At 37.9% G+C, this 15,633-nt stretch overlaps 1 protein-coding gene across 1 annotated transcript; it reads left to right on the top strand.

Moving 5' to 3' along the window:
* The first annotated feature begins 1,670 nt into the window (after positions 1 to 1,670).
* On the top strand, positions 1,671 to 14,868 carry faxcb (failed axon connections homolog, metaxin like GST domain containing b). The gene is made up of 6 exons (XM_088908795.1): positions 1,671 to 2,195; positions 7,182 to 7,317; positions 8,048 to 8,244; positions 9,933 to 10,150; positions 10,761 to 10,877; positions 11,771 to 14,868. The coding sequence occupies exons 1-6, from the start codon at positions 1,936 to 1,938 to the stop codon at positions 12,064 to 12,066; spliced, it is 1,224 nt and encodes a 407-aa protein (XP_088764921.1). The 5' UTR covers positions 1,671 to 1,935; the 3' UTR covers positions 12,067 to 14,868.
* The last annotated feature ends 765 nt before the right edge of the window (positions 14,869 to 15,633 follow it).

Raw genomic sequence — 15,633 nt, 5'->3', positions numbered from 1 at the left:
GGAAGTCCCGGGTTCGAGCCCCGGACAGTGTGGGGCCGACCTGATGCGGCAAGGGCGCCCGCCTGAGCCCCTGTTGCGTTACATTGGTGTCAGAAGCGGGGTGGGATAGCCCTTCGCCGGGGACGGCGATTTAAGCGGGGGAGAGTGTAACGCTTACGGCCGACAGGTACTGTGTAAGAGCCGGCGTACCAGAGCAGGTGACGTCACCGCCCTTCCCTGTGATAGCAGGACCACAGCTACTGGGCTGTGGAGAGATCTCTCTTTAGCTCACGGGGCTAGGTCGCTGCAGAGAGACGCGGAAGTCCCGGGTTCGAGCCTCAGTCGGGATGGGGCCGACCAGATGCGGCAAGGGCGCCCGCCGGAGCCCCCGTTGCGTTACATTGGTGTCAGAAGCGGGGTGGGATAGCCCTTCGCCGGGGACGGCGATTTAAGCGGGGGAGAGTGTAACGCTTACGGCCGACAGGTACTGTGTAAGAGCCGGCGTACCAGAGCAGGTGACGTCACCGCCCTTCCCTGTGATAGCAGGACTACAGCTACTGGGCTGTGGAGAGATCTCACTTTAGCTTACAGGGCTAGGTCGCTGCAGAGAGACGCGGAAGTCCCGGGTTCGAGCCCCGGACAGTGTGGGGCCGACCTGATGCGGCAAGGGCGCCCGCCTGAGCCCCCGTTGCGTTACAATATTTTTGATGCAAAACGTTGTAGTGGCAACCAGTTCCAAACATAATTTGTCTGAAGAAATTTAGTGCAGGTAAGATAATCAATTCTGCAGTAAGAGTGACAATATCTACGAGTGCCTATCTACAAGAAAAGTGAGGTAAGTCTTGAACATTTGTATTTTAAAACTGCCACCACCATTTTTAGGTTTTGCATTGTTTTAATTTTGACGTGGGGGAACTCTGGTGGAAATAATGGAGCACCAGTATAATTGTCATGTTTATGCTTGGCACCTGATATTGTATTATCTACATTTGGCAATGGCGATGGATTACTGCGATACTTTTGCTGAATTTACAGATCATCATATATGTCTATATCATTCAAATAGCTTTATTATTCAAATAACAACATTGGCGATAGACGTCGATTGATTAATTGAAATGTGTCTCAATTCCTTTTCTCAAAACCCTTAATTCACTGACATCACTTAAATTATTTACATGACCCTTACGGAATACACACTTACAAACTCTTAGACGTTAAAATCAATTACGGCTAAATATCGGATTAAAATAGTCACCGTTATTGCCAAATATTAATATAAATCCACCAGAGTTGCGGAACTAATATTATTAATATTTGAATATTTATTTCCGGTTTGAAGGACATGCTACAGGACTGCAATATATTTTGGTTACGTACTGTAATATCCCAAAAGACATTAAAGTAACGGGAACTTTACGCTACGTGACTGTAATTATGTAAGAAACAGACTGTTAACCCCTATTTTTTTAAAATCGCGAATAAACACGAGTGTAAATTTTAAAATAATAATCGCTATGACTACAGCAAACCATTTCACGATTGCACGTCTCAGTCCAGATAACCAGCCCGCTATTTTGAGAATGAAAACTGAGAGGGGTAGATTGTTCTAATTCCGTAATGTGCATTGCAAATCAGGTGTTTCCCATCTAAAACTTCCTTAACCGCTGTTGTTATCCCCGATGGTCTTCAGACAGAGGAGGGAGGGTTCTGCGTGTGGACAGAATCAATAACACTCAATGACATCATGAGTTTCCCCTGGAACAGACAAAAGGCTGAAGTAGCTGCGGAAGGATGCTGTCTCCTATGCAGAGACCGGGACCGGGCAGAATGTTGTCTTTTCGCATTCTGCATCTGAAATTACCGGTCCCCCTGCATTTGCACTAATGCAACAAATTTGATGAAGCCTAAAAAAAACCTTACGGTCGAGGAAGCGGGCGGTGAATCTGACGAAGAATGTACTGGGGTGTTGGTTTTGCCTCGTCCCGGTCTTGTGTGGTTGATCTGAGCAGGAATCAAAGCTTTTCTTTTGGATTGTGCGGCTCCGATGATCACTACTCCTTTTATGGGTACATCGTCACTTTCCCTCTGCAGGACTACAGCTGGATCATGTCGGGGCTGGGGTCAGATTCCTGGTGGAAAAAAACCCTGTATTTGACAGGGGGGGCCCTGCTCGCCGCTGCTGCCTACCTTCTTCATGAGCTGTTGGCAATCAGGTAGGAAAACACGAGGAAGGGTGACATAAACATACCGTGCCCTCATAAAGACTGGCTGTACACGGTGTTTATGCATATATGTATATCACACAAACATAAACACTTAGGCCTTGTTTGTGCTTGTATAGCTACATGATAATATGTACGTACAGACCCATGTAGGGACGTGGGCACCTTTATGTTATTGATAAGAAGTATTCAGACCAATTGAAATGCATTTGGAATTTACATTTCGATATCACTCCCATTTGATATTTTTTCCCCTTTATTATTTTATTGTAAATGTATTTAAAGGCTTTCTGTTCACCCGATCAGGCAGTGAGCGGGGTGTGGGTGTACTGTACACAGAATCGTTCTGGATGTGTAACGGTTTGATATCGCAGTTCATTTGAGTCCATCGTGATCTGACTACGCAAACCCTGCCCTCATGATGGAGTTACTACAGCTGTAATGCTTATGAAACCAAAGTCATATCCCAGAGTAATAGCTACGAGCTCGTTGACGCTCTTGAGCCATATATATGTATAATATGTGCTTAAAATAGAAGATGTTTTGCATCAGTAGTTATACTTTAGCATTCATACTAAGCACCATGTTGTGGATGGGTGGGCAAACGCATCTGTTTACCTGCCTTCTTTACACTGGCCTGCTTCAAATCCGAATCCCTTTTTCTGACACAGATATCAAGGTCACTAGATCGTAAGTCTCCTATCCAGTTGGGGACAATATAACCAGTTTAATGTTTATTTTTTGTTTAATTAAAACAAACACAAATCATAGCTATCTTAGGCCCTTGATGCTGCGGTAATATCTCGAATGACCTTTTAACCGTTACTGACTTCAAAGATATTCAGAAATAACCTCGTTGCGGGAGGTTTCCAGAGAGGCTTTCTAGAAAGGTAACCAGATAAAAATAGACACTAAGATAAAATTAAATGTGAAAATGAACATGATTCACTTGGTTGCATAATGGTGTTTCAGAGCGCTAAATATTACACATTACATAACCAAAGGTGTATACAGTAGCCTGTTGGATTGTAAACACTGTTATACTGTATAGTACAGCACTACTGTCACAGATAAGCCTACTTCAAGGAATCGTTCTTAGTTTTGTATATACCAATTGCAGAAATTGACCTAAAATTACATAATGTTATCCTAGAAGTAATTTTAAATTGTTTAACCAAGTCATTTGCTAAAAATGACTGTCACTGTTATCTCTTCTTTCATTTTTATGGTCCCAGTGACGTGCCAGGCATTGTGCTTTTGTCTAAATAAAACATTTAAATTTTGAAAGTATCAAACCCTTTTCACCATTACCTGTAAAATAGTTTGCAATATAATGACTCTTTTCACTGGGAAGGGTGAAGACTCTGTAGGAACAGAGTGATGAGCACTTTCTCGTACAAGGAATGGTTTTGATGACAGAGCACAGCTTCTTATAAGACAATGGTATACTGGTTTTGAAATGAAAGGGGAAAACAGAGAGTTAAACTAAGAATGAAGGGAAGTAGATCACCTTCCCCTTGTTTTGTATCTAAACTTCTATTCTTAAAGGTGTCGTAACAATGTTGTGGATACGTTTTGTAAGAAACATTCTAGTGACAGTAATTTAAAAACACACAGATAAGTTGTCTAATAAGAATGAGACATTTCATTGTGTTCCACATTTTGAATGTGATTATTTATCATTGTCCGCAGCTCATGACAATGCTTTGCAGGCTTTTAAACCTCTACCTTTCCAAATTAAGTTTCAAGCTAGACCTGACTTTAAGCTAACTTGGAGTCTGTTTCTACAGTACTGTATGTATGTGTTCAAGAAGGCAGCTTAGTTATTTTCTTCTTTTATAGCTTATTTGGTGTGACTTTGAGAAGTAACACAATTATCAATTACAGAGAATTAAATAGCAATGACAATGGTAATAACAATAACTTGATAGTTTTAAGGTAAAGACATGTATATCATTTACATTGTAAAACTAAAGTGTCAGCACAGAACCCCCAAAACACCAAAATGAATGGAAGCAGACTTCCATGGTTACTTTGAACTTAACTACTTCAAAATATGGTTTTCACTTCATATTGATCACTTATATATGTAAATGTAAACATTGTAAATAAAAAAAATGCTTTGAGCAATATATCCGAAACATGAGTTTCTGGACGCAGTGGTTAGCATTGGTGCCTTGGGTCAGTTCCTCGGGGGTTATCTGCTTAGAGTTGGTATGTTCTTCCTGTGTTCACATGGGTTTCCTCCCACATTCCAAAGACATACAGATAGGTTAATTGGCTTCAGGGAACATTAGCCCTGGTTTGAGTATGTGTGTTTGTGTCTGACCTGCAATGGACTGGGGTCCCCTCCAGGGAGTATCCGGCCTTGTGCTTGTTGCTTGCTGGGATAGGCTACAGCTCCCCTGCAAAACCATATTGGATAAAGCAGTTGCTGTAATTTGGAGTACAGACATTACAATACAGATTTTACAGTACCCAACTGTAAAAAGTAAAATCCAATTGATCTGCTTACTGTGCACCTTCTGATCATAAACAATTGACAGTGTATTGGAAATGGGCCCAAACAAAACAAAAACTCTAAAACGTATTTAACCTTTTTCCAACAGTATTTGAAGTTTAGTCAATCAATTCCATCTGCTCTTTAAATTGATTTAACATTAATTTTTTAAAAAGAGCACAAAAGAAGATGGAAAAAATACTTTGAGTTTTCATGAGTGTCTGCTTTAATGAAAATTAATTCATTAAAATTTAATGAAAAGTCTGTATTACTAGGTAGAGTAGGTATAAACAGTATGAAGTTCACAGTGTGAACTTTCACCCACACCAGGAGGAGTAACATTAATTTGACTTGAGAGAAGCTGTAGCGGGTGTTTTTGCTGATTATTATGACCTACAGTACGTCCCTCAAATAGTAACGCAGGAATAACTGCCAACAATGTTTTAATTTGCAAAATCAAAACACCCACTATATTCCCACATTTTGAATGTCTTTAAGGTAGGAGGGATCAGGTTGCAAAGATACACACCACTAAGAAATGTGCCTCATACTAAAAACTCAAATTCTTGTGTGAAGGTATCTTGATAACTGAAAAAGATGGACTTCTACTGTCTTTTTTTGCAAACAGATGTATTTAAAAACCCCATAACTGCATACTGTAGAGATAGTTATTATAGTACAGTTGTAAACGGAAACATTGTCAAAGTTGTAATGATCTTTAAACAATGTTGCATATCACCAGATTTTGGAGCATGTATTTAAGTAACCTTAATTAACATCCTGACAAGCGTGTAAATCTACAACTAAGAAGTCTAATGTGCTCCGTGTCAAGGTGTGTGCGAAATGCAAACTGACACCTTGAAAGCTATCATAATCGACTTCTCTGTATTTTTTTTACAAATTTGGAGCTGGGACCAAGTTCAACTTGCACAAGGGATCTTTCATAACCAATTAGTCAAAATCTCAATTTAAGTTTAGCAGCAGCAGAGTCCCCTGACATGATACTGGGGCATTTGATTGGAATGTCTGGTCCAGAAAGAATAGTGCCACCTACTGGTCCACCAAAACGATCTGTAATGTTACTGTACCTATAATGTCACTGTAATGTGACAGAAATGTTATATGTGGCTGTGTTTTTTTTAAGAGCTCTGATGCATGCTTTTTAAATCTCGCACTTAGAATTTAGTGCACAAAATGTAGCTCCAGTGTATTAAATAACATTGTATGATGTTTTTCTGAATGATTTATGTTCTTCTTTATTAACAAATATAAAAAGTGGAATTGTATAGGTATCGTTGTTTATTTTAGATTGATAATATAACTGTACATGTTATCTTTCCATAAAGATTTTTATTTGCATCTTCTTCACCGTCCTAGAAGATGCTTTGACATTGCTGGAGATTGTTTCTTTTCAGAAAGGTAATACAAAGAGGCCTCATCACCATGTTCTAATGGAAAGCAACTTAGCAGAGAGCCCACTGAGTTACACTGCTATTGGTGTATTTAACTGATACCTTCAGAAAATCACTGTTTATATGAGAAACCGCACGACATCATGGAATAATGGAACTTGTTCCTGTAAACATTAAAATGTATCTGAGTCATAGGCCCATTTGTTGTTAATATAGTGTTCATTTCTTTGTTTTCTAACTCTTTAGAATTAATACATTTTTCTTGTATATGTAAAGACAAAATTGGTCGAAGATAATAAATGTCTAAGATGTAGAATGTCATTGAAGTTTTTAAACAAATATAAGCTTCCTCTGTATACTTCTGGGCAAAGAATAGAAGAGCTATGTCACCGGCGCCTGTTGCTGAAACTGAAACATGGAAGTTGATTAATGGAATAAGAGCAACAGAGAACTACACAGTACAAACACAAAAGGCAGTGAGAAAGCAATTTCAAAAGGCAAGAAATGTAATTGACAGAATTATTTGATCCCTTGTATTTTCTTACAAACACTTCCAATGAATAGAAAGTTACAACAGATCATTATATTCGATAAATATAAGCTATAAATTCAAAAAACAAAATATCATCAAATCAAATTAAACCTTTTACTGAGTATTAAAATGTATTGGAGCTTTTATTTTCAACCATAAAGCCAACTGTTCTGCAATAGGGACATTTTGTTGTTTTATTGATTGTAAATAAAATTGTGAAGGTTGATTTTTGCTTTGAATCTAAACATTGCCTCCTCAGTATTCTCAGTTATTTATTAATTAATATTTGTTTAATAGTGTTGTTTATATATACACGTGTAAGTATATAGTTAAGAAAAGTACAGTATGTACTTAAAAAGTCAAGAAGTCACATTTGTAAGAGTGTTTCACACTTGAATTTAATTTGAAGTAAGACAAGTCATTGCAAGTATCAAAGAGGAAAGGTATGATGAATTTATTTCAATGTCGTAAAGATTCCCTTAATGGTTTTTGAGTCTTTGTACTTAAAACGTGACAGAAATTTCCTTTTGCAGAAAGGAACAGGAGGTTGATTCAAAAGATGCAATTATTCTCCATCAGTTCTCAAGGCCAAAGAATGGAGTTCCTAGTTTGTCACCATTTTGCTTAAAGATGGAAACTTACCTCAGAATGGTGGACTTACCTTATCAGGTATTATTTTCTTCTGCAGTTCTTCTTTCATTCCAAAACATTGGTGGTGTTGGCAGCATGGTGGGTTTCCTTTGGGTGCTCCAGTTTCCTCCCACAGTCCAACCTGACATTCTGGCAGGTTAACTGGGTTCTGTAAAAAAACTTACTCCATAAAGTAGGAAAGGATGTTAAGCCATAGCAGTTACAGCATTCAGCTCAGTGCATGATGAAGGCCACACTTTACTGCACTTTTGAATAAAATGTCTTATTAAACGAACTGAGAAAGAGTCACTCTAGACCCGTCCATACTAAGACACTGACACTATACTGTATGTACAGTATGGTGACTGAAACATGCAATTTGGAATGTATGGTCAAAGAGCATTGTGTAGTTACCAGAGTAAAATAATGTTTTCATGCAGTGCGTACAATACACAGCATGGAAGAAGTGTGCATTAACACAGGTGTAGTACTTTTCATTGTCTTTACACTGTGACAGAATGCAAACAAATTTTTGTCGCATCTCTGAAGGGCTCCTGGACGATGGAGTCCAGTTTGGTCAATCCGATTTTAAATCACAGAATGCTTTGGGTGGAAAGTTCAATTTGTAAGTGTGCAAAGCTTGAAAAAACAATAGTGACTAGGAAGGTCGCATGCCAAATAAGTTTAATTCTTTTTTTTTTCCAAATAATATGATCATCCTATGTAAACATGTTCACTGTAATGATGAGCAATTGTTCCCTTTCCTTAGAATTACTTTGATGGAAAGCTTTCTCCCCAAGGGAAGATGCCATGGATTGAATACAACCATGAAAAGGTCTCAGGAACTGAATTCATCATAGACTTTTTAGAAGAAAAACTGGGAGTGAACTTAAATAAGAACCTGAACCCCCATGAAAGAGCTGTATCCAGGGCAGTGACTAAAATGGTTGAAGAACACCTGTACTGGTGAGTCTCACTTTCTTTCTTGAGGCTTCAGTAGTTTGTTTCTCACTGTGCAGTGCTTCCAGTTAGTTAATATAAAGATGTGCTAGACTTGAATTACTTTCATTATTCATATTATTCAATTATAGTGTCAATTTTGGTTAAATTCAGTCACTTGAAATCAAGGCATGTGAACTGCCCAAATTTAGATTATGTGCATTATGTCATGTAAGAGGAATTATGTGATGTTTATATGACATTTATTCAGTATTACAGTTTGTGACAAACACTACCTGTAGATTCATCTCAATCTACACACATAAAAACTATGACCATCAAAACTCAACAAGAGTAGGACTGTTATCCCGGTGTCCTGGCCAAATTTTCCCCTGGTCTTTACCAGTCATGGCCTCCTAATAATGCCCATCTATGAGCTGGCTTCATCACTGTTCTCCTCTCTACTTACTGATAGCTGGTGTGTGGTGAGCGTACTGGCGCACTCTGGATACTGTTGGATCCAGGTGAGGCTCAACATTGATGGGTGTGGAGGGGAGTCCCCATTGCCTGTAAAGTGCTTTGAGTGGAGTGTCCAGAAACGCACTATGTAAATGTAAGGATTATTATCAAACTAGGTGCAGAAGGCAAAAATCTAATGACTTTTTGCAGAATTTGAGGCCTTTGGCGGCCTCTAGTGGTAAATTGACGGTAATTGCAGTCCCTTCTTAGGCTGACGTGTCGCGCAGTCATAGTATTATAATATAGTTTAGTTGTTAATGTTTTAAATTAAAACATTTCTTTGACTTTTTTCATTTAATTTATTAAAAACTTTTATCAAGTAGAAAAATACTGAGACTATAAATATTTCCACATGAATTCTGAATATACAGAACTGTGATATATTGATATGGAATGGATAGTGACTTCAGGAGATAATCCATTGTAGATTATCAGACCATTCAGTTATTAAAGTAGGAGATGATGGGATATTGTGATAGCAGAATCTCTCCAAAATTGATCATATTCTATATAATAAGGCAAGTGTTGTTATGATTCTAACTATGATTCAGTTCTGTCTGGTTTATACAATTTCTGATTTGAAACATCAAACAAAAAATGAATGAGAAACAACTTTGCTGTTATTTAAGGAAAATCTGCATCTTTTCACAAAAACTATTTATTAAGTATACCTTTAATATTAAATGGACATTCATGCAGTGCATCTGGCAGCTGCACAGGAAGAGTGGTGGAACCTCCCACAGTAGTCTGTCCAGAGGCTGATCAGGTCTTTGTGTCAGCTCTGCTAAAATCTTGTTAATCTTTCTAAAGGTCATACCTGGAACTAACTTGGTAATATTTTCATTATGCCCCGTTTCAGACTAAAACTCTATAATGATTCACTGATCTATATTTGTGCAGGTGTGCGGGAGTTTTTGTTTTGAACATTTCTCCCATGTACCTGTAGAAAAGGTAAAGGTTTGTTGATGTTGAACCCGACCTTAAATAAAATTAGCCAGATTCCAATGCTTCAGATATTTTTGTGCTGCAAGCCTCCGAGAATGAAGGATTTTTATTAAAAGGCAGATTAAGATAAATAAAAGTAGTTTCACATGATGATCCAAAAAAGAACCCCAAACACTGCCAGCAGCTGAGGAGTTAGTGAGTATGTCAGCCTGTCTGATTGATCGGTTGAATTTCTTCGTTTTCAATGACAGGACCATTGCCTACTGCCAGTGGGTGGACAATCTGCAGGAGACTCAGAAGATGCTGTCAGTCACGGGGCCTCTCAGTGACCTGCTGAAGTGGATCCTCAGCCACCTGACCCGAGGCATCGTCAAGAGGGAGATGTATGGTCATGGCATCGGGCGCTTCTCCAAGGAGGAAATCTACGCACTGATGGAGAAGGACATGCGAACTCTAGCAACCCTTTTAGGTGCGGGATTGGAGGAGTTGTGTTGGCATTTGTTTGACACGTCTTGGCTTGTAGTTATCGTGTAATTATCGGTGTTTCGAGTACAGGCATAAGGTTACAGGTGTTGTAATGTTGAGATTATCATGGTGTTATATACAAGATATGTAAAAGTGCTTTATATACTTTAAGATGAATTACTTTCTTGGTATTTTATTTAATTATTTTTAAAATTATTTTTACGACTAAGGAATAAATAAGGTCTATTCTACTAATGTCAAGAATTTTACAGGTTAAGTTAGTTACATTTAAGTTAAAAAGTAAGTTGTAAAAAAAAATATTTCTTTATTTCTCTCATTTCATTGACAAACTGAATTCAGAGTATTAATGTTTTCCTGACATCTGCTGAATGTTGTGCACTGTATTATGTGCAAATCAGTGCTGTCTAGATCTCCAACAATTATCATTGCTTTACAGCAATGAAGGGGTTGTGGTGTCTAACAACACTGATATGACCTTGGAATACAGTGTTAATTGTGTTTTAAAACACCATGTCATGTGTGCAATATATTACTCGCAGATCATTAGCACTTGTTTAAAGGGGACATTTTATTTATCATTTTATCTTCTTCAGGTGATAAGAAATATATAATGGGACCAAAACTTTCTTCAGTAGATGCTACGGTGTTTGGACATTTAGCTCAGGCAATGTGGACACTACCAGGCACAAGGCCTGAACAGCTGATTAAAGGTAATACTCATCTTTTCATATTCCTTTACTACTTTACCACTATCTTATAGAAACTACTGATTGGTCTTTTGTTCCTCTGTGATGAGATTAAGGAATAGCCATGTCTGCAATGCAAAAATCCGTGCTCTTTCTAAGATGTGATTTAATCATTATACGTCTTCCAGTTATGTTCTTGCCATTGTTTTGGTTATTGGGGTCAGAGGAACATCAGCTGCTGTTGTCTTTTGAATTTCAGATATTTAATTGGAAGTTTCAAATAAGTATACCGTCTTTTGTTCTGTCATTCATATTTAATAAAGGATTAACGTATATTAATAACTTTCAAAGCTTTGTAAAGGCTTAGAATGTTTGGAGTGATTTAATTTGGTTTTCAAGCTATGAGTAGTTTTGTGTTTTTGCTTTCAATATAATGAACCAAATGGGTGTTCTAGTTCAGGTGGGTAGCTGCGTCAGCATGCGTAGGCTGCAAAGGAGCAAGTAATAGGTTTATTCCATGCTGAAAAAAAGAAGAGAGAAAAAACACAACGTTTCGGCCGTGGAGCCTTCTTCAGGTGTGGGTGTTCGTAAGCTCTTGGAAAAATAACTGAGAGCTAAAAGTCGCCCTCTTCTGGTCAACTTTGGGAATTACACTTGCTTTGCAAGTGCAAATCTGCCTCTTCTCCACAAGATGCTGCTGCTGACCTGTTTACCCTTATTTAAGCTAGTGAAGCACTGAAAGGCATTGAAAAGCTTAACTTGAAAGATCAACCTCTTTTTTTATAGTTTTTGTCATGGCAAATACAATTAAAGAGCCACTGTTTTCAACCATTGTGCATTTCATTGTGTTTTGAAAGCAACACGTGTTGTTTAAAATGAACAAACAGTCCTGTCTTGTCTTTTTTTTTTCTTCGCAGGTGAGTTAATAAACCTAGCCATGTACTGTGAAAGAATCCGAAGAAAATTCTGGCCAGAGTGGAGTGATGACTTTGATTTTTATGACGAGACCAGTGAAGACAGCCTGACGCCAACACAGCTCCATGAGTACGGCTTGTACTCACGAACTGAAACATTCGAAGAAGAAGTGACAGAAAGCAGTTTGTCTTTCTCTCACACGCCAGACACAGACTATACCGGACATTCACTCTTTGACTCAGATGTTGAAATGGAAGAATTCACAGATCAAGAGCACTTAGATGGAGCGAGTAAGTAATCACATGTACAGTAGGTGCAAGGTGCCTGTCTTTCAAGGATGTCAAAATGAATCATATGGGGAAACCAGTCACTATAACAGTAAGGTAAATGAATGAATAACAGATGGCATAATAAGATTTTGGGATAGAAGGTGTTCAGATGGATTGAAAAACAGAATACAACAAGAGAGAAGAGTAACCACTACTGTTTTGATTTTACACTTATTTTATTCGGCTTCTTTCTAATGATATGTGCTTGAACAACCTCAGTAAGGACCAATGACATATTCGGGTATCAGTGGTAAGACAGTTAAATATTTTGACTGCTATATTTGTTGGGTTTTTTCCCCACAGAAAAAAGCTACAGTATGTAACTTTAAATCCCAGACCCGTCACTCTTTAAGCATCAGCCATTCAGCGATTCCTAACATTCCATGGGTTCACATTAAAAACAGAGGAGCATGTGGTGCGTTTTATGTGCCACAACAATGCAGTTTTTGGAGAATAAAATATACACAAGGCAGCGTGTAGCTAGTCACATTTTTCAGTGTCTGAAATTCCCCAAATGCAGAAAGTTTCATTTTAGAAAGTCATCACAACACATTTGCTTGAAGAAATCTCTTTGATTTTTGTTTTGGCCTTCGTAGAAATATTACCACTTCCTATCTCTATATCCCATGTAAGTCGGCAACATATGGAAATAAATCTCTCATTTGAATGATCGTTAGGTTATATTAGCCAAAAAAACAAAAAATGACCATTTGGTGGACCTATTGTTCTTATTGACACTTGCTCTGTCAAGTGAGATTTTAAGAATTCTTCTTGAAATGAAAATGAGATCTCTATACAAATGAGACAAAGTACAATTGGCCGGCAAGACAAATTAGATTTTAAAAAGTTGGGAAATTATTACAAACCAAGCTGAATGAAATTGCATTTGCTATTAAAAAATGGGAAATTCAGCTGACATTGATTCGGCTGTTAATAATGTGTCATTTGATTAATCACAGGTCTTTCTCTTTGAGCAATTTATACTTGCACAAGTGCTGTAGTGTCATCTGGTTAAATATATCATTGCTCTGTACTTTAACGTTGGACCACATTGAGGTTTGTTGCCATCCGTTTGACTTGGGGTAAGGAATGGGAAAGCCTCCTTAAAGAATTCAATTTACATTGTGACATCATGAATTGAGATAAGCTGGGATACCACTACCTCGTCACTTCACTTTTCATCTGGAAAAAAACAGGGACTCAAATTACTGCCTTTCTGTGTGTTTCAGATAGAAATGACTACAGTCTGCCTAGATTTTTTTGTAGCAGAAAAAAAAATGCATTTCCATAGTCTTCAACTTTGAATCATCATTAATGTATCGTGTTATATATGTATGTAAAGAATTGCCTGTTCTGCCAAATGCAATAACTGTGTTTGTCTTCACTTTCCATTGACTACATCTTCAGTGTTGTGAATTGGTCAGGTCAGATTTTGACATCTGGAAAATAAGAATAAAGGTTACTCACTGGAGATTTTAAACATGACTATTACCAATTAAAATACTCAAAAGACAGACATTCGAATGCACTCAGTGCAGATGTTTCAAAGTTACTGATCATAAATGTACTGGGTAATCCAGCTCCTTAAGGTTTCTCAATTGAAAAATTGAATTCAGCATTATTTGTGCATTTGTGTCTCATAATATAAGATAATCAAAGTGCATGATTTGAATGAAATACAGTTATTTACATGTTTTTGCCTTAGTGAATAAGAAAGAAATCAAAAGCAACAGGTCAATGGAGAGTAAAATGTATAAACACCTTGCTTGAAGACAGGAGGACTTAGCCACTCCTCGTTTATTAATTTATGCACTTTGGATGGGGAAATAGGTGAATCCCTGTTGTATAAATTGTATCATTTTTCTTTTCAGATGGTAAATATCGTGGGTTCTGAATATTCTGTTGGAGCCCTTAAAAATACCGTATTCAAGCTTGTATTTTTTTTTGTAAATTTTGCTTCATATGCGCAGTATACTCTCCAGTTACAATGATGTTGCTGAACAGCAGCATTCTTTTAAAAGAACTTGATTTGGGCGTTCAGTTGTTAATGCGATTTTGTTACTTAGCTATGCACATAGAATACAGTACCAAATAAATGTCTAAATCGGTGAACTCAATAAAACCTATTATTTATATGGTTTAGTAAAGCTAATAGCTCAGGTAAGACAGTTCAAGACTGAGCCGACGTAACAGAAATCTTTGATGAAATGTCTCAAAATGTACGTGTGTTAAAGTGACTGTAGTAGATCAAAACAACATTACTGTCACATGAAAACTGTGTAACAGTTTAATTGCAGCTGAATTTACTTTTAATCTTGGTTATAAAAAAATATGGAAAGAGCAGTTTGCGAAATGTAAGAAGGGCGTGTCTGGCATGTGTTGAAAACATGACTGGGTTGTGTTGCAACATTTTGTGCTGAGTAACTCATTCATTTAGAAATCTGCATAAAACATTCTGAGGGTCCTGTTTTTAACATTGAAATGCAGTGGCCTGTCTGATTAGAACTTAATTAGATATGTACTCTTTTGTGACCATGTACATATCTGTACAACTAGTTTATAAAGCCATATTGAAGATTTTACATCATATATGTTTAACCTTTTATGGAACTCTGCACTATAATGGGAAATGTACATAATGTGTCCAAATCTGTACATTAGTCTAAAGTACTGTAAGATATGATATACGTATGATTTTTGATGAATGTATTCACATATGTGTAAGTTATTACTCTGACAAAATAATGAATTAAATATAGCTGTGATACTTCTGCTGACAATACATCATTTTATATAACTATATATGCAACAGTTAGGTTTATTCTCATCTACTGGGGTTTTAGATTAGGTTCTCAATATTAACAAATGAGGGAAAAGCTATCTGGCGGCACACTGAGACCTCGCAGGGCTGGGCCCTGGGTTCAGGTCCTGGCGTGCTGTCTTGGTGCAGTTCTATTATTTTCTCCCCCAGTTTCCTTCCACAGGCCAAATGTCTATCAGTAGGCTATTTGGCTTCTGGAAAATTAGCCCTGCTGTGGTTGTGTGAGTGTTTGTGCCTGTGTGTGTCCTGCAATGAAGAGGTTGAATACTGCCTTGTGCCACTCCACCACCACCACTGTGATTGATGATGCAAAAGCCAGTGCACTCCCCACATACCAGCTATCAGTGAGGTGGAGAACAGAGCGATGCAGCCAGTTCATAGATGGGAATAATTAGGAGGTCATAATTGGTAAAGGCCAAAGGGAAATGTATGTAACACCCTTACTTTTTTAAAGAAATACCCTGGGATTGTTAATGACCTTAATGATTGTTAATGAGTCAGGACCCCGGTTATATATAGTTATAGTATAGTGTCCTCGTCACTGTACTGGGGCATTAGGACCCACATGGTCTGCAGGGTGAGCACCCCCTACTTGTCCCACTAACATCTCTTCCAGCAGGAACCTTAGTTTTTCCCAGGAGGTCTCCATCCAGGTACTGACCAGGCTCACACCTGCTGAGCTTCAGTGGGCTGTCAGTTGTAAGTTGCAGGGTGA

This window comes from Atractosteus spatula, chromosome 2 (assembly GCF_055471065.1).
Source record: "Atractosteus spatula isolate fAtrSpa1 chromosome 2, fAtrSpa1.hap1, whole genome shotgun sequence".
In the NCBI taxonomy this organism is placed as follows: Eukaryota; Metazoa; Chordata; class Actinopteri; order Semionotiformes; family Lepisosteidae; genus Atractosteus; species Atractosteus spatula.
This window is presented reverse-complemented; position numbering and strand designations above follow the sequence as displayed.

What these genes read in the sequence shown, in the direction of transcription:
- faxcb (XM_088908795.1), top strand. Translation starts at nt 1,936, where the DNA reads ATGTACTGGGGTGTTGGTTTTGCCTCGTCCCGGTCTTGTGTGGTTGAT. An exon ending in TGGTGGACTTACCTTATCAG is followed by an intron (nt 7,318 to 8,047) that starts GTATTATTTTCT and finishes CCCTTTCCTTAG; the next exon opens with AATTACTTTGATGGAAAGCT. An exon ending in AACTCTAGCAACCCTTTTAG is followed by an intron (nt 10,151 to 10,760) that starts GTGCGGGATTGG and finishes TATCTTCTTCAG; the next exon opens with GTGATAAGAAATATATAATG.